The sequence below is a fragment of the Scaptodrosophila lebanonensis genome, unplaced genomic scaffold (genome assembly GCF_003285725.1).
Source record: "Scaptodrosophila lebanonensis strain 11010-0011.00,11010-0021.00 unplaced genomic scaffold, SlebRS2 tig00000123-arrow-arrow-pilon, whole genome shotgun sequence".
NCBI lineage: Eukaryota > Metazoa > Arthropoda > Insecta > Diptera > Drosophilidae > Scaptodrosophila > Scaptodrosophila lebanonensis.
The window spans coordinates 1,213,161-1,237,569 of NW_022060581.1; the positions used below are offsets into that span (position 1 = coordinate 1,213,161).

Sequence of the window (24,409 nt, forward strand, 5' to 3'; positions counted from 1 at the left end):
CAAAAGTGCATTAGTTGTGGGGAACAACAACAGCAATAGCAACCCAAGCATCTTCATTTATTTCATGTCACTTGGCAAAACTTTGCCAAAGGCGAAGGGAGTGGAGGGGGGGGGGGGGACTTGTTGTTGTTGTTGTTGTCAACAAAATCCACAGCAACTTGGCTTTTTTTCTTATTAACCGTAGGTGTGTGTGTGTGTGTGTGTGTGTGTGGGGCAGCTTTCAAATGCATGTTAATTTAAAGTGCCTTTAAATGCAAATGTGACTGAGCCATTGTAATTTGTTTATTTTGATTTAAAACGCTTTTTGCTGGCCAAGTTAATGGCGAAATGTTAATTAAATGGAAAGTGCATTGCTATTTACCTTTTTGTGTCTCTTGCAGCAGATCCTTTGCCAAGCAACAATTCTTTCTTTCGCACACATGCATGTGCTTTTGTGTGCGTTTGTTCGTGTGTGTGTGTGTGTGAGGGAGGGAGGGAGGGTGTGATGTGGCAGTAAGCATTCAAATGTGCTATTTAATGAGCACACGCAGCCTTGGCACTTCCTTTGGCCTTTCCTCTGGCCATTTCACATTCATTTTTTGCGTCCATGGTGTGGCGCTCATTTTGAGCATTCAGCTTGCAGCTTCCTTCCGTGCGAACACCCATCTGTGCTTGCCCCTCTGTGTGTGTGTGTGTGTGTGTGCGCCCTGCAAATGAGCCATATTCAATGTTTAAAATAAGCTTAGTACCAAAGGAAAAAAAATCACAATTGTCATCTACTACAAGTATATTATTTTAGTCTAGTAGCCGAAAACGAGCCGAAAGATTTACAATACACCTAAAAATTTCTCGTTTACACAAGTTAGTATTATCAAAAGGTATTCAAACAGAAATTGTTTGTTTCTGCCAACCCACTAGATTGTTTCGCCAAAGGATCCCTTATTCTGATTGTTGACTGTTAGAGAAATCGCTTAGCATGGAAAGACTTTTAAATTCTTTCCCTAAATCAAACCCAAGAATTTTTAATAAACTTGCAAATTTTGAAATGAGTTCTTCAAATATATCATCACCATCCCCATGCTAGAGGGTGGTAAGAGAAAATGGTCCGTTAGGCGCCGGGGGGTGCTTGAAATGTTTTACCAACCGAATCCATAAATTTGCAGCACACTTGATAATTTTTAGCCGAGCTCTTGATTTACATACAAATATTCACTAATGCCAACTATTTACCTTGCCAAGCCAGACCCTCATCAGGGCCAAGCGACATCTCTCAGCAGACACTTCCGCTCGCTGGTTCGCTACTGTAAGAAGTCGGAGAAAGAATTGTTCGGATTAGTTGTCGGACAGAGCCAACAAATTATAAATAAATTAAAAGGATTACACTAGACCTTAAATTATAAGCAAAACGTTGGTCAAATTTCTATGCTTTCCTAGTGTAGTAAGAAGTATTCTCGTTTATTTAACAATCGACTGCTTTCAAAGTTATTGATATCGGTATAATATCGATACATCGATGTTTTGTAATAGCGATGTAAGTCGAAGGGAAAACATCGATGTTGCTGTACATCGATGTCTCTTTATAAAAAATCGATGCATGGTCGATGCATCGCAAAAAACATCGATGTTTTAAAAATTTAACTTTCCATACAAAAAATGCAAAGATTAGGCAGAAAATCAACAGAGATGTTTGAAATAAAAAATGTTTATATATCAAGAGAGACTGCCATGGTATTTTACTTAATGTTGTCAATCAATAAGGTACTAGTAATGTTGACTTTTGAAAACTGATTAAATACAGTTTTAAAAACGACGCGTTGCAGCTAAGCCTAATAAGCATATTAAGTGTGACATTATATACGAAAAAATGAAGATCAAATGCTTAACAATCTAAAATGTTTATTACAAAATACACATTTTTATGAAAACATCAAATAATTTATAATACAAATATACCTTCTTCGGTAAACCACACAAAGAAATGTGACCGTCCAACAAAACATGAATAATGTTCGATGTTTGGACAAACATCGATGCATCGTTAGCAAAAAACTATCGGAAAACATCGACGCATTGTGGTAAAAACAATGTTGATGCTTGATACATATATGTTTTTTACATCTTTTTACATCCCTACTTTGTAATTTATTTCAAGTATCGATGTTTTTTCCGATGTTCCATGTTTTTATTTACAACTTTTTCATTGCAAAAAATCGCGTTTAAAGCAACAAATGCATTTTTTAATAAAAAGAAATCCTGTATTAATAATAAAAAAATATATTAGCAAAATATAATATGTAAATGGTGTTACCAGGGCTATAGGAGATAGTTATTTGAAAGATTCTAATAGCAATGCTTATTATTATCTTGCTGTCTTATTAGATACATTAATATGTTATTGATTGCAAAAATGGAACTCGATTGAAGGGGACAAAAAACCTGAGGAAGGATAATAATATGAAGAATATGAAGAAGTTGAAAAATTAACACCAAATACACTACAAGTATGTACAAGCATTAATATAGGCTTTTTGAAAATTCCGCATTTGTAGAAGTTCGCTACTTTGATGTTGTTTCAGCTCTACTGCTCTACGAGTAGGTTTTCCAATTAGGGAGGTAAAACGAACATCGATGTATCGAGCATCGACAATATTTTGAACATGATGCATCGATGTTTTTTTTTTATTTTATTTAAAAAGATTTTTTTTCTTGCGATATATCGTAGATCTATCGATGTTTGTCCAAACACCAAACATTTTTAATATATTTTGTATTTTTTTTTTTTTTTGATGTTTTTTTTTAAATGTGTATTTTCTTGTATAGTGTTATGCATTTGATCTTCATTGTGATTTGAAAATGATTCTGGACTTACACGATCGAACAGGGAAGCGTTCTGCTTACTCCATCTGGCTCCTGGCCGGCTTGCTCCTGCAATTGTCGACCCTTCAGCAGTCGCATGAGACGCAGAATAGCATTGCGCAGCGCTTGAATAATGCGAGAGATAAATTTGGGCAAGACAGTGAACGCTGCGAGGCGCAAATAGAAACATTAATGACTGCAGGAACAAGTAAAGCAGCCATCACTCACCTTTGTGTTTATTTTGTTTGCGACGGCGACTGAACACAGCCGCCATTTTATCCTGCGGCGCCTCAGTCGGCGGTACGCAGAAGCGAACTTCGAGATCCAGGGGCAGTTGCTCCTCGGTCAACTGGTCCTGTGCCACGGCCAGCACGACTTTTTTGCCATCGGCATCGCCTTGCCCTTTTTCCACTTGCTCGGCCAGGGCTGATTGCGGCTTATTACGCGCCTGCATTGTTCTTACGCGTCGGGAGACGCGATTGAAGAGAAAGGTCGGATCAAATTTAGCCACAGTCTGGGCTACGTAACCGTTGAGCGACTGGGTCTCCCAGAAGCTGTTGGTACTGCTGCTGCTGTTTTTGGCGTAGCTCTGCGCCGAACTGAAGGAGGCAGTAAGCTCCTCAATGCTCTCTGCCGTGCTCATGCGCTCGAACTTCTCAATCAGCACCTTCACATTAAAGTTGTTGTTCGTTAGAGCCGAGCAAGAAACAGCTCTAGTGGCCTCCATGGGAGAGTGTCTTGAAATCAAAATCGAATAAAAGCAAAAACAATAAAAAAAAATACAATATGGGAGAGCAAATGTTTTGCTGTCTGTGTGTCTGATAATTGTAATAGTCAAGTAAAAATGTTCCCACATGGGGCAAGTGAAGCAAACGGATCAAAGCCTACTGACCCAATCGAGCAACAAAAAGTCCCCAGGGAACACACATTCATCATCCATCCATTTATTAAAATAGTAAACGCAAAAAAAAACAAAGAGTAAACATTTCTTAGTTAATAACTCGTGATAAAATGTGGTTCAACAATCAATCAAGTTTCTTTGTCTAAAGGGAAAGGTTGCTGACAAAAGTTATAAGACCGATTCATAGTATGTTTCAGAAACAACAATACTTTTCCAATAATGCAGAGTGTTGCCTAAGGATTTGGAGAGTCTAAACACCGAGTTTTGTGCTCTTGCCTCAGCCATTTCCGAAAGCTAGGCGTTCATCCATGCAGACGGACATGGCCACTTTGATTTGTCTTGCCATGCTGATTAGAAATGTAGCAGAAGCTTCCCTCTGTATGTTACATGCTTTTCATAAGCCTCACATACCCTTTTGACCATTTTCACAGGGTCTCTTGAACAACAGAGAACGCTACAGTCAAGCAAGCAAACATTAAAATGAAATACCCAGACTAACTTCCGCCACGTAGATAATTATAATTATACTATATTGTGTGCAAAGTGTGCTTTATGTAGCTTTTGAAATGTGGACAGTATTGACGAAATTCCGTGGCATGGAGAGTGAGGGGTGGGGGTAATAAAAAAAAAGAACTCGTGTTGTCTAAGGATTAGGAGCGTCTATATACCAAGTTTTGTTTATGTTGCCTCAGCCATTTCCGAAAGCTAGGCGTTCATCCAGACAGATGGACGGTCTTATCCACATCGATTTCTTTCGTCGTGCTGATTAGAAATATAAATACTCTCTCTTTTCACAAACCTAATACAGTGACAAATATCTTAATGGACATCTCTTTTATCCTTTTTTTTATGTTAGTATAGTACTAAGTATGTAATAAATACTGATCTTGGGAGGACAAAAGTTGGTATCATGAACACGCCCATGAAAAAAGACAAATCCATGCGTTCCACACATTCAAAATCATATTGTTTTTGAGGAGGAAGAAAGCTGGCAGGACAACACATATTTATTAGCTGTGTTCTGTCCTTTTATTATTAGAACAAAAAAAAAAAACGGTGTTAAGTGGGATAATCAATAATTTAGATGGCGCTTAAATTTGATTAAAATTGTACACCTGCAGCTTAAATTGGCTTCCGTAATTCCGTAATCCCTTAATCGTTTTATTGGCCAATGCACAAATGCAATGCCCGAAATTAGCTGTGCATGCTGTGGAATATTGCGAAATCAGAAACGTCGAGCATTGCAATTTGTGGCCGGCGATGCGGCAATATGCTTCATTAGCATATCACGTTCGTTACACGTGCCACATAAATGCACACACACACACATACATACATACACACAGATACACGCCAGCGGGGGCACTCGGTTGGTCGTGCAGCTGTTGGTAATGATATGAGCTTTGTTGTCGCTTAACTTGTGTGCCAATCTATTTTTATTTATTTGCAGCAACACCACCACGCATTATTGACAAGTACAGTTGAGTATAAAAGTTGGAGTGTCAGTCGTTGGTTGTTGTCCGTGTTGTCCGTTGTGGCTGTCGCAGCCAATGCGGCTAATTAAAACTTTGCTGCAAGACGTTGTCGCTTGACGCTGTCAATTAGCACGTGACCGGAACGAAGCGACAGGCGATTGAGTAGAAGACCGTAGAAGCAGCCACTAGCAACGAGGAAACGACAACGGAACAGACGCATAGAGGAAGAAGAAGAAGGGCACATTTCTTCGAGTGAACGCAGCTGTAACGAAGGCCGCCACATTGGAAGGAAAAAAGCTATTTACGGCAGTTAATAAATTTTTAACTGGTTCCACATTCGCTCGGGAGCTAAGGCAGCTAATGGTGAGTTTGAGCTTTCAATTGGCCCCACATTGGGCGCCATTAAATGCCTAACGCAAGCACACTTTACGCACACTTTAGACGAGGAACACGGCGGTCAGTGGCGATGAACCAGATGACGATCAGTCGGCAGAGGAGCAGGAACAGGACCAGCAACAGCAGCAGCAGCAGCACCAGCAGCAGGCAGAACAGTCAGCAGAGGCGCAGAACACAAGTGAAGGAGCGACGACGGGAGCGCTAGAGGCTGGCCAGCAGCAACAGAGAAAGCAGCACCCACAGCAACGTCAGAGACAACAACGCAAAAAAGTGACCACACAACTACAAAAACAGCAACAGAAACCACAACGAAGCACAACAAGCGCTGCCAACTCAGATGGAGACACAGACTCCTCGTCATGCGACACGCATCATGAGGTGCGCCGGCAGCGGAGCAGCACGCGCGTAAGCTATGCCCAGAAGAATCTCAGCGAGCATGTGGTCTATGAGCAGTACTGTGACGAAAACGAGTACGAACTGGAGGAGGAGGACGATGTCGATGAGGATGGAGAGGTGGAGCAAGGAGATGGCAAGAGCAAGGGTAAGACTGTCGCAACAGCCGCCTACATCGACGAGGCCGATGAGTATGATGAGGCCGGTGGCTTAGGCAGCGAAGATTACTTTTGCGATGAGTCGCCCACACCGCACGCGCCCGCTGATCTGGCCTCGCTAAGTGTACGCAGAGGTGTTGGGGGCGGCGTGGGACTCGGTGGCGGTGGCACTCGGAGCAAACGCAAAACGAAAACGCGTCAATTCTCGCAGCGCGCCAGTTCCTATACCGTCGATTCAGCCATCGATGCGGACACGACGGACAAGCGTCGTTGCATCTCGAAGGGTCAAATGCGTGGTAAGTGAGAAAACAAACTATATACAAGTATACTGGCCCGAGCTAGCAACAGTCGCTGATTGTCGACGGCTTACAGAATTTCGTGAGGCCTTTCGTCTGTTTGACAAAGATGGCGACGGTTGCATCACCAAGGAGGAACTGGGCACGGTTATGCGCTCGCTCGGTCAGTTTGCACGCGTCGAGGAGCTGCAGGAGATGCTGCAGGAGATCGATGTCGATGGTGAGTAGCCTTCGTGATTGTTTAACTCTTCTATATCGCCTATAGTGCTTCTATTACTCCACCCCTACCTCGAACTTATTTGTCTTTACCTGTCCTGCCTCTGCTTCTAACCATTCCCTTACTCCACTTATATGCTCGTCTTTATCATCTTTCTTTTTTCTAAATTTTTGAGACTTCATATCGATAAAAAAGATTGTTGTTGGATCACGATACAATTTTTTTCAAATTTTAAGTCTATTCGACATTTAAATTCTTACATGATCTGAGTTCAAAGCGGCCTTTTCTTCAAGTCAATCGTTGCCACTCTTTTCTTTAGATATATCCTCTTCTCTCTCTTCTATATCTCTTGCAGGCGATGGTAACGTCAGCTTTGAGGAATTCGTTGACATACTCTCGAACATGGCATACGAGGACAAGTCCGGGCTCTCATCCGCCGATCAAGAGGAGCGCGAGCTGCGCGATGCTTTTCGCGTATTCGACAAACACAATCGCGGCTACATAACTGCTTCGGACTTGCGTGCCGTGCTGCAGTGCCTGGGCGAGGACTTGGATGAGGAGGACAGTGAGTAGAATTCCGTCGATCGGCCACCTTCTTCCCAGACTTGCCCTTTCCACTAAAATATTTATTGTTTGCTCTTTTCTGCTCTGTTCTTGTCAGTTGAGGACATGATCAAAGAGGTGGATGTGGATGGTGATGGACGCATCGATTTCTATGAGTTTGTGCATGCGCTGGGCGAGCCGGAGGACTCGCAGGAGAATGACGATGAGGAGGAGAACACCACCTCACCACTGCCCACGCCCAAGTCGGCGGTGTCCCTGAGCTACGATTGAGGCGTGGCCTAAGAAGTGATGTTACGAGTACATTTATCCAATTTTGCTCATATCGATATTATTCAACGACATATATGTACATACTATATATATACAAGTATATATATATATATATACATATATATGTGTGTACTTTTTGATTAAGGCTTGTAGTGTCGGCTCATATCTCTATTTTAAACAAATCAGTTAATGCAATTTACAATTAATTATTAATATAATAGTGACATTTTTCAACAAATCACGTTTGCCCCCCTTGCCTCCCATAAATGAATTGGGCCTTCATTCTAGTCATTCGTCGATCTAACAATAATTGCTACAACGCACAGCTAAATAAATTTGATCAATAATTAACATGAATTACTTTATTTATGAGCATTCGCGTTGATGCTCATCTATATAGCACATACTATATACATACTTATACAATATTTATATTTAATAATATTTAGAGATCGGACGAAGAAGGGTTCTCTCCGTTCTACCTACAAGTATTAAGTAAACTTTCAAGCAAATCTTTACTATCTATTGCTAAATCAAAACTATATATGTATACATCTGTAAGACACATGCAAATCAAAAGTCCAATCAAATCAAAACGAATTGGAACATATAGTATCGTATCGTATCATATCGTATCGTATCGTGTATATTGTCTCCTCCTTGCATATACATATATCTACATAGAATACAATCGCGTACATACTATATATCTACTTTTAACTTTCAAACATATCAACGCGCTGGCCTATATCGGTGCGTCCTTTATCTTAATGTCTAACTGTAAATGGGTTTTTCCGTCTCCTACCCTTCCCCATCCTCCACAACGCCGCTTCCACCTCTCTTTTGTTAGCAAGCATTTTACAGATCGAATTATGCTTTTCACATCCACGTTTAAAGTTCGATGAGCATTTTTTTAAAACAATATTTCAATTCAAATAGTAGACAGCATACGAGTAATAATAATATAATAATAATATGTGCTCAATTAATGTTTAATGTTGTTGTTGTTAGCTAGCAACAACGATGCCAAATTTAATTGAAACCAAAAATGGCAAATCTCTTTAACAATTTATTGTACTTACAATTTAATTCCAATACGAAAACTAACTAATTAAAAAAAAAGAACAACAATTCCAATTCAAATAAATACGACTATGAAATCAAAAATAAATGCTGCAATAATTTTTACTGAAAGCGCTGGCAGAAGAAAACAAAACATGCTAAAGATGGTGCTCTCAGTTAGCGGTAAGTATTGGGTGGCTGGGATTTATAATTCGCTTAGCTTTAAATTGACTTTGAAACGAAGAAATAAAAGTGATAGAAGTGAGACTTAGTGGTTCTATTGGATTGATTTAGTTAGAATTAATTGTTTATTTTAGATTTGTGAGGAGAGCCTCTATAATTATTCACCAATAATTGTTGGCTAATGTGAATTCGGTTTGAAAAGCATAGAAAATGCTATCGAGCTAGAAAATTGCAAGAAAATGGCTATGAATAGCTAGAAAACCCGCTAGAAAATTGATAGAAAAACAATTATAAGTAGCTAGAGAAAGGATAGAAAGCTCGCCAGAAAATGTCCACAAGACCCACTAAAAATAGATAGAAAACCCACTAGAAAATAGCTATAAAACCCGCTAAAAACAGGCATAGCATAGCTTCCATAGCCTCAAACAATGTAGCTCCTTTTCTCACTAAAAATATTCCCGACAACCAAAAGAAATGGTTAAACAAGATTGCGAATTTATTTTGTTTACATTTTTAATTTCAATTTCGCCAGCTGGTCTATTTGTGTTCATTTATATGAACCGTGCTATTGGTTTCGTTACAGAAAAGGTTGCCGATGCAGCCATCACTAACCATTTAAGCAAATGATTGCGAATTTATTTTGTTTACATTTACATTTGATTTTTGTTTACATTTACAAGTATAATTTAAATTTCGCCAGCTGGTCTATTTGCTGTTCATTTATGTGCGCCTGTTTCGTTACAGAAAAGGTTGTCGATGCAGCATTCGAGACCATCACATAAAAAGATTCACCTCAATAACACATAGTAGAGGGTCCTATTCAGCTCTAGCAACAACAATTGACGAGATCTTACATTTTATCGATTTCTAGCTGAACTTTTTCATTTTGTTGTAATTTGAAAACAAATTAGCCCGCATTTAATGCAAAGAGCAGAGTACAGAGCTATAGCCACAGCCTCATTTTATCAAAAGGCAGCAGCTTTGTTGACATCATCGTTTGAAGCAACAAATACGGCTAATATTGAATGCTGTACACAAACAGACATACTCGTACTCTACCTATTCACCAGGGACCCCTTGTTTTTCACATTGTGTCTGTTGTTTTTGTTGCTGTTGCCCTGGCTGTGGTTATGGTTGTGGGCGATATAAGCAACAGTCACATTAATGGCCAAGGCAAGTGCGTACCAACAAATGATACTAACAAAGGACGCCGCTCTTCGCCCACAATCAGCTGTGTGGTGCTTTGCGGTTCACGGGGCGTATGCTCAATTATTTTACACATTAACAGCCCTAGCCTGAAGCCACTGCCCAGCTTTCGATTCAATTGAGTGAAGACTAATGTTTTCGTTTGCCGTCTTTCCAACTGAAGTACGAATATGCCATATTCTCGTAAGTAGAGTTTCCTATAATTTATGAGATGCTCACAAGCGGACTAGTAAGTGTACCTTTTGCGGCTACTGTACACATCATGATAATTTATTTAAAGGGCTTTTAACTTTGTAGCGATGGTAGGTTCGTAAGAATATTTTGTCTGTTTATCGAGTTCGGAATGTCTGTGTTATTGTGAAATATTTAACTGATCTCCCCACAGGATTTCTCTACGTGATTCCATGTTTAAATTACATCATAATTTTTAAGAATTATATGTTATTTTACAATAATTTAAATAATTTGTATTTTGTTTCTTCTAGATAGATCTCTTCTATATACGTATATATAAAATTCACAAATTTCACATTTATCTGTAATTTGTTCTAAATGAAATGAAATGAAAATGAAAAATTCAGACTGAAAGAGAGGATCAACCGAATATAATAATGCCGCCGAAAAGCTCAAACTTTAGCAATGTGTGTAGCAGAAATACGTGCTCAGAGACTTCAAGAGTCAGAAGAAGAAGAATCTCAAGAACGTTGAACGTGATGAACGTTATAGCGAATAGAGTCGAATAGAGTTACGACGAACTAACAGCACTATTTAATAGCAAACGGAATCATCCTGTTCCGTCCACAAGAAGAAAATTTTATTTTGAAATGCGAATGTCCGCTAAAATGTCTTATGGACAATTGTTGTATTACCCCTTAATATACAACTGGATAAAGCTTGCACATTAGCTAACCGTACACCTGTTCAATAAAATATAGTTGACATCTATACTTCTATACTAATATTATATATTATTCGATTGTTTGTTGGTTTGAATGAAAAAGGCTCTGAATCTACTGGACCGATTTAATGGATTCTTTCACTGTTGGGAAGCTACACTATCGGCGGTTAACATGGGCTATATTATTTTTTAATAAAAAAAAATCATTTTTTAAAAACATTCAAGTTGCAATTGTGAAATGCATCAAAGATTTTCCTCAATCCTGAGGGCCAGCAATGAACATTACAACTTAAGAGACGAGCTCCTCGAGTATAGAGTACACGACTGATGAATTTTTGAAACAAGAATAACTTGCAATTTATTTATTTGTGCACCTGTTGTTTTATCTCTCCCATCAACTGGCAATTAAAATATTAGCACATTTGTCCAATTAATACACATTTTAAGTGGAACACAGCTTTCGACGAAAACTGCCCACTGTGTAGAGCGATTATATTCGGCTTTGAGGTTCAGAGACGCTGAAAAGTAGGCAACAAAAATTGAACAACACTCGAAATGCCAGACAACCCGCTGATTGCTGTTGACTTTTCGCACATGTGTGGCAGACAAATCAACGAAAACATCAAGTGCAGGCCCAATCCATACTACACATGTATGTACAAAAGGTCGAGTGGCGAGCAGGCTTAGAAAATTTGTTGGCTGCGCATGTGTGTGTGTGTGTGTGTGTGTGTGCGTTCTGTGTTTGTATTTTTGTCGCACAAGCGATTGTTGGACTGATAGACTGAATAAAGGATGTGGGGCCCAACAGCTCGACAAGCTTAAGCGCTCACGTTGATTGTTCATATTCGGCAGCCCCACATAAGCCCGAGCAGTGAATATATTTTGGCGCCCGCCCCTTTTGTATTCATCAGTAAAATCCCCCCTTAAGTGTTTGTGTGCCTTTCGTCCGCGCCTCACTTATTAATTAAAAACATTGCAAAGCCAACGCCCAAAAACTCAACTCAAGTTGAACAATTTAACACTTTAACTTTTGTTTTTATGGCACCGTGGCCCCGCCCGGCCAGGTAATGGGACGGCATGGGGGCATAGCTTTATGTAAATGGCTTTGACTTTGCCTTGAGCTCAGACTCGGGCTCGGGCTGTTATTATTGTGTGTGTGTTGTTGCTGTTGTTGTTGTGTAACGTTTACTCTGGCAGTTTGCTGTTGCGAAACTGCGAACTTGGCCAAGTTATTTCGGCTAATTTAAAGGGACAACTTGGCTGAGAAGGAGCTGCGGTCGTCAGTTGACGGACGCACACACACATACATTTAAGTTAATTTCATTTAAACTCATTAATTTCTAATAGCAGGAAACCAATTTCAGCAAATTATAATGATGTCAGTATTTAAGAGAGCGTTTGGCGCCTTTGTAATAGTTAACTGTTTTGTTATAGCCAATTTGCAAGCCCCCTCCTAGCATAAATATATTTAAAAAGAAAAAGTATGTAAAGTAAGTAAAGTAAGAGAGCGTTTTCGAGACAATAGCAAGAATGCAATAAATAATAGTAGCTTTTAATTATATTTTTATCTTTTTTTTATTTAAATAATTTAATGAAATATTCTTTGAATTAACTTTACTTGTTTTTGACTTTTTTTTTGTAATTTCTGCAACTCCATTTTTAACGTCTAATAAGGTCTCTGATGAGGGCTCCACCGAGTTGGATTCTTTTTTAGATATTTTTGTAATTTTGCATTGTTTTTTTTACATTTTTTTTATTTTTAATTTTTCTACTCTTTTTCTTTTTTGTTAAGTCTCATAACGCCTCTGATAGCTTCCACCGAGTTGGATTCTTTTTTTTTTAGATATTTTTGTAATTTTACATTGTTTATTGTTATTTTATATTTTTCAACTCTTTTTCTTTTTTGTTAAGTCTCATAACGCCTCTGATAGCCCCCCACCGAGTTGGATTCGTTATTAGATGTTTTTGTTCTTCCTACAGGCTTTTCTATTCTGCAGTTTTATTTAGTTTAAGTTCTCTTGATTGCCGGCCAAAAGAAGCCAATGGCTGTCACTAACGAATAAATACAAATTATTATACAATTCTGCATGCTTAGGTAGTTTTTTTTCTCATCTCTGTCCGTCATGTGCAACCGGCAATAAAAAAGGGGACGGTGGAGAACACATTACGATTGTTGGTCGCATAATTTGCGGTCATTATTTCTAATTAATTTTAATGAGCGTATCATTTAAGAGGCCTCGAAGGGGAGGGGACTGGAATCGCGGGATGAGGACGACTGCGTGTAACTGAAGGCAATAAATAAATAAATCAATAGGCGGACAAGTGAAGGCTCTGCTGAATGCTGAATGTTGAATGGTGGGTTTGGTCGGCTTTCCCATTTTTTGTTTGTCCGTTGAATTGATAATTTGACGTATTGATGCCGTAAGTGCTTGGCAAACGAACGGGCATTAATAGCAATGGATGTGAACATACATGTATAAACATATGCAGTTGTTTGTTTTGTGGTTGTTGTTGGAAAAGGGATTACAGTGAAAAGGCCTACGGAAATGAAGGCTTATTTTGACAGCTCCATGAGTATATAATGCATAACGGACATTAAAAATAAATACATTCAATATAATTGCATGAATTGACTTGCATCAATTGAAAACGAAAATACAAACATATTACTGTATTCACAAAGCTCTAAATAGTTTGTTAGCTTGTAATAATTATTAAAAAAAAAACAATATTCTTAACAATTTCTCAAAAATAACTAATCAAATGAATTAAATAAACTCATGCTGTCTACATACCAAGTTTGGTTAATGTGGGCTTCGGCGTTTCCTAAATCCAGGCGTTCATCCAGACAGACGTTTCTTCACACTGATTAAGAATATATATACTTTATGGAGTCGGAGATGCATTCTTCTGCCTGTTACATAATAATAATAATACAATACATAATAATATATGTATAATATAGTGGGTATTATAAAATGGAAATTTATGATTAGTATATTATGCACATCCGTTTTTTTATTAAATTATTTTTTTTATTTTTCCCACCACTACACCTGTGCTGTGTTTTCTACATCTAAAGTCTTTTGAAGAAATTTAATTATAAAATTATAAGCTAAGAGCTTTTCAGCTGACATTCCTTCTTGTTGGGCATTGAGTACGACTCTCAAATACCCACTATCTAAGCCTATGTGGACCAACAACAAAACTGCTGGCATGCCTGTCAATAAATCCCATTAGAACTCAAAGCATTTTTGCAAAACTTAAAAACAATTTACGTAAATGTATGCCACGTTTAGTTATTATAGCTCTCACACTTTTGGAGATCCTTGCGATCATACAGACAGACAAAAATAGGGAGCCCGTACATCAGCAGCTGAAGCTTAAGTTTTTGACGTATAACTTGGTGGGCACTGCCCCTTACTTCCGACCAGTAAAGGTGTTAGTTTTGGCTGGAACAGAAGTGCGGCTAAAAATCGACCGACACATTCCGGGGCTAGAAATAGAGCTGATATATACTTTGTGATTTGTGTCACACACACAAAAACACTCCCATCTAGTAGCCTTTGAGTATAGGGTCTAGGAGGTATGGGAATAACGATTAGACCGGTTGTGCAACAGGTTGTAGATTAGATGAGAGAAACCGCGAGCACGGAATCTCTCAAAGCCTGCAGTTGAATGGGGGATTCTTTGGGATATACATAGATATACACATTTCTTCCAGAGTGAAAAAAGAAAGACGATGGTTTTCAAGATAATACATATATGTATTTTGTATTTTGAAGTGGTAAATGGAATGGTTATGGTATGATTATTTGGCTATTGATATAGAATGGTATGGGTATGGCTATGGTAAGTTTGGGCTATGGATATGCTGTGGTATAGTATGGTGTGATTAAGGTATGGCTATGGGATGATTGGGCTATGGATATGCTGTGTTATAGTATGGTGTGGTTAAGGTATGGCTATGGTATGATTGGGCTATGGATATGCTGTGTTATGGTGTGGTATGGTGTGGTATGGTAAGTCATTATATTTCTGCAGTCAATTAGAAAATAAAATCGTAAAAGTGTCGACAATTGGCAATTTTGGAAAACAGCGGTAGAACGGAAAAAATTGAAAGTTATGTGAAAGTTTTGCGATGCAATAGGTGCGATCTGGCTGGTTGGTTAAATGATGCGGGGTGCTCGCTGGGCGGACGCCGAGCGTATGCGTTGGCTGTGCTTCGTTATAGACTGATCCCGACGTCGTCGAACCGAGTCGAAACGGCTCGGGGCTCGAGTACGCTCCGGTAGATGGACGACAACGGCCTTCTCCCATACAAATCTGTAGGCAATAATGTTGGCCCGCTGCTCAGTTCGAGCTTTAAACTGCCTTTCTTGCAATTCATGAAAAACTGGCAGCGGTTTTTTGGTCCACTCCGGTGCTTGCTCAGCAAATGCTGGCTTTAGCGTAAGCTTGTTTTGAAACTTCTGGCGAAGGCTCGCCAACCACATCTGGCACCAGACGTTGTCTCGCATCTTGTAGACAAGCACTGTACTGGCGAATAAAGCCAATAGGCAAGTCCCCAGAATCTCTAGTAGATCGGAATCCATTTCTCTTTACGTTTGAAAGTCTTCGTGTGCGCTTAACACTTAGTAACCTGTGAGGGAAGGTTGGTTTCTTTTTAGTGCAGATTGAAAATATATTTCGAAAATATATTTTCCGATTACTTTTTACTTACGTCGAAAATTTGTTTAGTGGCGTGTAGTCAGCACAAAAATGTAGAAATGACTGAGCTTCTCAACTAAAGCAGCATCGGAAAATAAATGGAATTGACTGAAAGCTTTTGCAAAGGTTCCTTGCTGCGGAATTCGGGCTACTATGTTCAAATCTCTGGCTGCTTAGAATCTTTTCAGATTTCAGAAACAAGTGTCAAATGTGTAGAAAAAAATCTTTGTTCCACTACACTACGAGTATGCTACTACTATGAGCCTGAAATCGATAAATATCTGTACATATCCTTACATATGTATGTGGGCTTGAGTTCTGTGTGTTTTCGAAATCATTTCATCAAGAAGTTCGCTAAAATTCTGTGCAGCATTTGGAAATTCTGCATCCAAAACGTTAAGAACGTTTTTGAATGGCAAACAATATACAAAAAAATAAATAAATTCCAGAGAGCTTAGAAGACCACGAAGAAACACACCCAAGACGACTAAAGAACATCAACATCAACTGATGAACAACTCGTTGATTAATTCAAAGAACTATTGCACAAAAATCGACATCCTCCGATTGACAACTAGAGACATTGTCGGTCTCTAACACAATTTTAAGAGACCCTTTATCCCTTTATGCAAAAGTCAAATCTCATTTAATTCCATAAACAAGACGCATATCGTTCCATAAGCATCGCTTTCATTTGATTAGGTCCGTATGCCTTCTGAGTTTAAAAAAAAAAAATAAAAATATCCCCATTTCAGAAAACGATTTTTCGGAATGTTTAGAGGATTGGAAAGGTGATAATTAGGTAATAGATTTTGATGCATAAACCATGATTTTGAAAGTTATAAGTCAGAGCATACTTGTGCACAGGAAATATTAGTGGTAACGCACTCGTAGATTACCGCCAAGCTTCAACTTAAGGAAATAATTTGTTTTATTATAAAACTGTCTTCCTTAGGACAGATCTTCAATAAGGAATAAAGATTTTAAAAATATTTTTTTTAATTTAAATATGCAACGTATTAAAAGGCATTGAGTTCAATCCAATGGTTAAAACACAAACTTGTCCTCTCTTAGGCTTGGAAGAATCTGGATACCAAGTTTTGTTACCCTAGCTCTGGTACTTCCTGAGATTCTTGCGTTCATACAGACGGACAAACGAGCGAAGAAATGGTTAAATGGCTATATCGATTCGTCTTATCAAATTGATCCAGAATATATATAGTTTGTCTGCTATGACTTCTTCTGTGTTTTACAGGCATTCACATTCTTCTGTACCCAACAGAAGGGAAGTGCCTTGGAAAGCAGTCAGAAGGGTACCAACTTATAAATCTCGAAAAGATTTCATGCAAAGATCTTTTCACATAAAGTCTCAACTACATCATTAACCAAGAACTGGCAAGTCTGACAAGGAACCTTTATAACCATGTATAATATCGATCCCTTATTTCTTTTTTATCAACGAAACGAACAATAAACAAAATAAAGACAAACAACAATGTTTTTGTTTGAATATTAATATAAATAATGGACTCATTATCCTGTAAATATAGGGAGCTGAAGGCCATAGAAGCTAGTATTGCTTCGTCATTACATATTTGTTTCCTGTAGTAAGTAAATAAATAATTAATAATAAATAAATAATATAATGTTTAGTTTAAAAAGAAGGCGTGGCTTGCCATTTCAACGACTGGTTATTTTATAATAATTGTATTTGTTTAATAAGCGAGTGCTTAGGTCTGCCTAAGTCCCCAAAATTGGCGCGAGCTATTCAAAATCTATTGTCCTTAAAAATTCATCAGGGCAATGCTTTTAAGTCGATCATTAAAACGCTGACAAACCAGGTAGGCCAGTCTCTTATTTTCACACACAACACATCTTCACAGACTCAAATGCCTTCTTTCCTTGGAAAAGCACAAAATAATTGACAAGACTGCGTTAATGGGGCGTACCCAATACAACATAACTCGAGCTCCCAGCTCAACTGCCCGAATTGCTAATGTTCCCATTGGACGATGAAAATGTTTTGGGAATAACGTTTCGAGGTAAGTTTCTGACAATATGTAGTAAGGCCTAGACAGGAAATTTCATTCTGCTGCATTCAGGGATCTGCAGAATCAAGTCGAAAGAAATCTCCGACCTATACGGAAATCATCAGCACTTTCAGTTTCCATCAAGGTACATATTTGTGGATACACGAATTGTCCTAATTATTTGATCTCTTCCTTTAAAGAATCCAATTGAGAAATTGATGAGCCAGCCGAGTGTGCTTCCACACTTCCCTTTGAACCCAAGAAAACCTTCGCTAAACCAATTCAAGTCTTAGCGCTTGGGTCAGTTAAGCTGCGAGTTCGAGCTATGAGGTACTGAGTATGCCCCATTGTTGCAATACGTGTGCGAATCGAGGCATATGTTTCGGGGAAACCTATGCTCCTCTTTACACACACACCCAAGGACTGATCGTAGCAATGAGGAATCTGGGTGAGAAGCCCTAGTGAGCAGATTTGTTGGTGTCTGTAATGTTTTAGAAATGGTCTTTCTCTCTCTCTCTCTCTCTCTCTTCTACAAAATCGAAATTCAAGTCTAACTTTAATAAAGACATAACTTTAGTGTAGTTTTTCTATCAGTTGCACTTCTGGCTGTTCTTGTCAAGGTTCGTGAACCTACCAAGAACCGCTGAGAGGGTTGTTGCGTTTTAAGCGCCACCCACACACACACACACACACTGCCACATATTGGCGGACGGGAAGTAAGCCCGGCACATGTGTTTAAATAAGCGCATAATGCAATGTGACACGGCATTAGAGGATGGGGGGGAGGGGGAAAAGAGCTTTAGAGGCAAGCGGCGGCACGTACTGACCAAGCAGCTGCCATTCCGATGTGCGCCAAATCCGTTCAGCTCCGCTCCAGTGACCAAACGAGGTGGCACGTAGCATTGCTGCATGCTTGCTTTTGGGATCACCATGCAACTTTAAATTTAAGACCAACAACAGTGGAATGCCAGAGTTGAGGCAACAACCACAGCTGGTGGCAGTGCACGAACATAGAACACAACGAAGCTTATAACTTCCTTTTTGAGTTCAGCTATCATAACGAAACACGTAAGCACTATACTGACGCGTTTGTCAAGCTTGAATTAATAATTCCAGGAAAACCGGAGGATACCTAGAAATATAGGTAGGTGTGGGTGCAAGAGACAAAAAAAAAACATGAACTTGTCCTCTCTTAGGCTTGGAAGAATCTGGATACCAAGGTTGGTTACCCTAGCTCTCGTACTTCCTGAGATTCTTGCGTTCATACAGACGGACAAACGAGCGAAGAAATGGTTCAATGGCTATATCGATTCGTTTTATCATATTGATCAAGAATTTATATAGTTTGTCTGCAAAAACACAAACGTGTCCTTTCTTAGGCTTGGAAGAATCTGGATACCAAGGTTGGTTACCCTAGCTCTCGTACTTCCTGAGATTCTTGCGTTCATACAGACGGACAAACGAGCGAAGAAATGGTTAAATGGCTATATCGATTCGTTTTATCATATTGATCATAATTTTGTATAGTTTGTCTGCAAAAACACAAACGTGTCCTCTCTTAGGCTTGGAAGAATCTGGATACCAAGGTTGGTTACCCTAGCTCTCGTACTTCCTGAGATTCTTGCGTTCATACAGACGGACAAACGAGCGAAGAAATGGTTAAATGGCTATATCGATTCGTTTTATCATATTGATCATGAATTTGTATAGTTTGTCTGCAAAAACACAAACGTGTCCTTTCTTAGGCTTGGAAGAATCTGGATACCAAGGTTGGTTACCCTAGCTCTCGTACTTCCTGAGATTCTTGCGTTCATACAGACAGACAAACGAGCGAAGAAATGGTTCAATGGCTATATCGATTCGTTTTATCATATTGATCATGAATTTGTATAGTTTGTCTGCTATGCCTTCTTCTGGGTTTTACAGACATTCACAGTTGGGTACAGAAGAGAAGTGCCTTGGAAAGCAGCCTTCTTTATTTCTCAACTGTCATAAATTCGAAGGTTTTGGTCATTTCACCCGAAAATAAATTACTTTTTGCTCAGCTTTCAGGACTACTTAATAAATGCGCACATTCTGCGATAAATAATTCTCGATAAAATTGTTTATACTTTTTATTACAAACTATAATCAATTTTTTTGCCAAGCTTTTTCAAATATATAATTAAATGCACGATAATCCCACGTATTGTACTTATAAATGCCTATAAACATTTAAGGACCCTGCTCATTAAAAGGCCACAATTAAATGTGCTTTGAGGTTTTAATATCGGCTTTATTCGCGCTATTTCGAGCGCCATGAGCTTTCTCACATTAGAGACTCGCTAACTAACCATTAGGCAGCCACCAGTCATAAAAGTAAACAATTTTATTCAATTAAACATAGCTCATACACCCTGTCGAACGAGAACAATGAACGAAGTCACGCTGCCTTCACTGCATCCTCCCGCCTTAGAGCTTTACAGTGTCGCAGCTGCGGTTGAATAATAAGCGCCCAAGTAGGGGCCCACCAACACCCAAACCCACACCCCCAACCATTGGGCGGCTGTTGTTCTCTTTCTACTTATCTCAAAGTATTTATAATTGAAAAAGTTTTACGCTTATACGAGTATGTGGTGTCTGAGTCGCCTACCACTTGACTTGCCTTGTTCACACTTAATATTTCACTTAGAGCGGCAAATGGAAAATGTGTTGAGCTGGTGAGTGGTAATGTGCCGCTTAAGATGGCATTCGCCTGATGAGCCAAGTCCTTAAGTACTTGTGTCATGGATGCCAAGCGATAAGTCGGCCAGCTGGCTGACGAGCATACTGAAGCAGCGTATCATATTTTTTTGAAAATATTGTATCGTTAATGGCGATCTGTTTTGTTTATTTTATGAATGATTCAATTTGAAATTTAACTATATTTTGAAACTATTTTTCATTTCATATCTTAGCAGTTAAGCATAGCATAATTAGCATAATTATATTGAAGGAGCAAAGTCGAGGACTGCTGTCCAACAAAGTTTGAGGCTAACTTAGAAAGTAAATGGAGAAAAAGGGTAAAGCACTAAGGAGAGAAGAATTCGATTTCCTTACCAGCAAGTAGGCTCAAGAACTTGCCTCCAATATTCAGTCGATACTTAGAAAAACAGTGCCTCAAAGAAATTTAATTTTCCAGTCGTAAGGCAGCATATATTAGGAGATGTGTGATTATATTACGAATGAAATGCTAGAGTCCAGCAGGACCAACTATTAAAAATACTTATATTAATTAAAATAGGCTTTATTTTTTTATACCACATACTTTATACTACGTATTATATAATATTGTGAATATATTTTTAGTTCAGACTAGATTCGGCTGCTTGTGAGACTTCTAGTTCGCATCAATCTCATTTAAGATAAGGAGCGCCAGAAATTATTCCCATTTTCAATATTTTTTTTCAAAAATAAACAAAATAATATTTGGATTTCCCATGAACTGGTCACACTGCAAGCCCAAATCTAATAAATGCCATTGCTGGTATTTCTCTTTCGCAGCGATTTCATTAAAAGATTGTTTAATATTGTATATCGGTTTCTTTATTGTTTATTGTGACATCACAGGTGCTTCCTTTGAAATATGCTAATGGGAGACAGCAGCAGATGCGCTTGGGGCCGCATGATCCAAAGTTTTGAACTCAAATTTCAAACTGGCTAAGCGAATGCAGTAAGTGGTTTGTTATTCAATTTTCTCCACCATTGTGAGTGTCTGATTTTGAAATATGCAAAGCGTTTTATCATCAACCCCAAAAGTACAGCCCACCTTAGCATTCAAATAAAAAGCGGACCCGGCGACACCGAATCAAAGATATCCTCATTATATTCTGTAACTGTAGGATATAAGGAGTTCCTTTGTATTGTACTGCCCATCAGTCTGCAAGCTATTATGCGGAGATCTGGAAATTTTAATTATGTTGTTTTCTGTCAGTTCCAGAATTTCAGAATTCACGAATTTTATTTCGATCTTCGAAAACTATTTGTGCTAGAGCATTTAACATATGAAACAAGTGGAAAAATTAAGGTCAGATGCCCCGACTTTGAAATACTCTCCGGTTAATTTGCACATATAGATCGATTCGTCTCGTCTTGTCACGACGATTAAGAATATATATAGTTTATGGGGTCAAGCATCTGCGACCCCTTCTACCTGTTACATACATACTTTTCACAAACTTAATATACCCTATGGCTACAGAGTATAATGATTAAAAAATCGGATCTTCACGCAAAACTTGGTATTGTCTTTGAACGAAAAGGCTTTCCAGCTACACGTGCCTTGTCCGATATCGGCAAGGTATGGAAAGCTGATATTGGATCAGCATTTGGGACAACAATCAATAATATGTTTGTAGGGCGTAGAAAGCTGTTGATGCTGGCAGGCTTCCATCTGTAATCCGCGCCCGTAAATATTGAGCGGCAAACAGATGTTGAAACACTACTCGTATATGCGAGAGCGGCCGCATCGGCGAAAGCACACATTATTAACAGACGGGGGCTGTGGACGTGTCCACATGGCCATCAGACAATGTCATGCTGCACGTGTGTGAGTGCGTCGCATGCCGTTTCCGTTTCCGGGCCTTAAAAAGGTTGCAAACAAAAGCTCTGAGCCAAGGCAACACCAGCAGCAAAATGGCGCAAAACAGACTCACACATACAGACAAACAGACAGACAGACCTACACAGATACTAACCTGCTCTCTACCAGGCGAAAATATATCTTAATAGTTATGGAGATTGTCCAAAAAAAAAAAAAGAAACATAAAATCTCCCTCTTCTTTGATGGCCTTGTTTTGCGATGAAACGAAATAAAAAATGCAAAATGTGCACAACTTTTATTGGCTTGTCTATATCTATTCGCTTTGTTATATTAATCTCGACTAGGAAACTATTTTTTACAATATCTTAACAAGTAAAAGTATTATAATAGTCTACATACTAAGTTTGGTGAATGTGGGTTCACCCATCTCCAAAATCTACGCGTTCATCCAGACAGACGGACAGATGGACATGGCTCTATTGATTCGTCTTTAAATGCTGATTAAGAATCCATATACGATGACTCATTCTGCTTGTTACATACTTTGCAGGGTATTTAAAAGATAACACTGACCTATGGAATAAGTCATCAAATAATTTCATAAATCAGAGAATGTGAAAATGTAGACCCATAGTACTTAGCGAGAGAGATTTCTCGGGCTTTAGAGCATCGTTTTGCAGATTTCCAAAAAAACTCATTAAAGTAGATTTCATCAAAAAAAAATATAGTAAGTATTATATATATGAGAGCCCAACCAGAGGCCCGTAAATACCCCATATCCACAATTCTCCCGCACTACAGTCGTTCAACAATAACCATCTTGCACTGATTTTGATAATATTTCGGATTGCGAGACTAAAAAATACCAAATTTTCTTTGGGTGTCTTTAAAAATAATAAACTTATTATACTAAGAGTGATTTTTTTTACCGAACTGTGAAGAGACTAGCCTACTCGTAGATCTGATGGGCTACCTATTAAAAGATCTACGGGAGTCATTGATATTCTGCTGTAAGTTCCGCCTGATCCCGAAGTCCGTCTACATCATGTCCTAGTAATCACAAATTTCGCGCATTTCAGACATGGGCCCAATGCTAATTGCCCGGATTAATGCGGTTAGAAGTACAATATAGGAATAAAGATTGTTTTAAAAGTATTCGGGTAAGATTTGTAAGCTTAGATGAAGCTCCTATCTGCTCAGTGGAATTGATATATGAACAGAGATTGTTTTGGGAGACCATCGATCCATTCAGCTGTGCTGATCCAAGCTGAAAATCATATCCGAGGGCGAGGAACACTGCTATCGTCATAACATACTGGTAGGCATGAATTGATCGGCCAAGTATAGGTATAGCTGTGAGTATAGATTGTTTTGACAGACCATCGATCCATTCAGCTGTGCTGGGGAAACTCCAATTACCATCATCTATAGTAGGTGTACTACAGAGGCTGTCCAATATAATTGATCCATTATTGGAATAATAACAACTGGGCTACATTGCTTTGAAATCTCTGTTCCTTTTATTTTTTGTCGCATGTTTGTTTGCTTTACACATTTATATATAATATATATATATACTATATATGTATATAATTTATCATTTTTCATATATATATATATATATATATATATATATATATATATATATATATATATATATATATATATATATATATATATATATATATATATATATATATATATATATATATATATATATACATATCAATTTCTTCTTCCCATCGTTCATCCTCAATTTTGTCTGTTCTGTGTATTTTGTTTATGCATTTAAAATTAATTTTACAGTTACATTTACAGCTAAAATTTTTTTGTTACTATTTTTTTCTTTATAAATATTACTTTTTTTCATGATTTTTTATTCGCTTGCATAGACGTATGAATATTAATTTTGTTTTGTTTTGTTTTCGTTTTTGTTTTTCTTTTGTTTCGCTTTGTTTTGTTTTCTTTTGCTTTGCTTTGTTTTGTTTTCATGCCATTTTCTCTAAATTAATTTAAACAATTGTTTAATTTTACATTAAGTCTGTTTTTGTTGTTGAGGGTTCTTTTATGTTTTTGCTTTTTTGTGTGTTGTTGTTGTTTTTTTACTTTTACATTTAAATACAATTATAATTTGCAATACTCCCGATTTGTATTTAGCTTAGAGAAGAGGATTTAAATAAAAATTTAAAAAAAATTATAATCATAATCATAATAGTAATCGTAGCAATAATATTAAGTTAATGTTAGCGCGTCC

The 24,409-nt window shown here is 38.2% G+C and overlaps 2 protein-coding genes across 3 annotated transcripts in view; one reads left to right on the plus strand and one right to left on the minus strand.

Annotated features, from left to right (window-relative positions):
* LOC115628690 (uncharacterized protein DDB_G0286299) overlaps positions 1–8,069 on the plus strand; it is a 36,447-nt gene extending 28,378 nt beyond the window's left edge. The window contains exons 3-7 of the mRNA XM_030524865.1: positions 5,187–5,574; positions 5,653–6,454; positions 6,531–6,674; positions 7,027–7,236; positions 7,333–8,069. Coding sequence (XP_030380725.1) covers positions 5,572–5,574; positions 5,653–6,454; positions 6,531–6,674; positions 7,027–7,236; positions 7,333–7,505 — 1,332 coding nt within the window. The 5' untranslated portion in view covers positions 5,187–5,571 and the 3' untranslated portion in view covers positions 7,506–8,069. The remainder of the gene's footprint in view (positions 1–5,186; positions 5,575–5,652; positions 6,455–6,530; positions 6,675–7,026; positions 7,237–7,332) is intronic.
* On the minus strand, positions 749–13,678 carry LOC115628691. Of its 2 annotated transcripts, XM_030524867.1 has the most exons (4): positions 13,650–13,678; positions 3,064–3,572; positions 2,849–3,002; positions 749–1,280 (listed from the first exon to the last, which is right to left on the minus strand). In XM_030524867.1, exons 2-4 carry the CDS (start codon positions 3,560–3,562, stop codon positions 1,250–1,252), a joined length of 684 nt encoding a protein of 227 aa, XP_030380727.1. In that variant the 5' UTR covers positions 3,563–3,572; positions 13,650–13,678; the 3' UTR covers positions 749–1,249. The 2 variants fall into 2 exon arrangements, with proteins under 2 accessions (XP_030380727.1, XP_030380726.1); XM_030524866.1 differs by lacking the exon at positions 13,650–13,678 and having other exon boundaries at positions 3,064–3,660.
* Between the last annotated feature and the right edge of the window lie 10,731 nt (positions 13,679–24,409).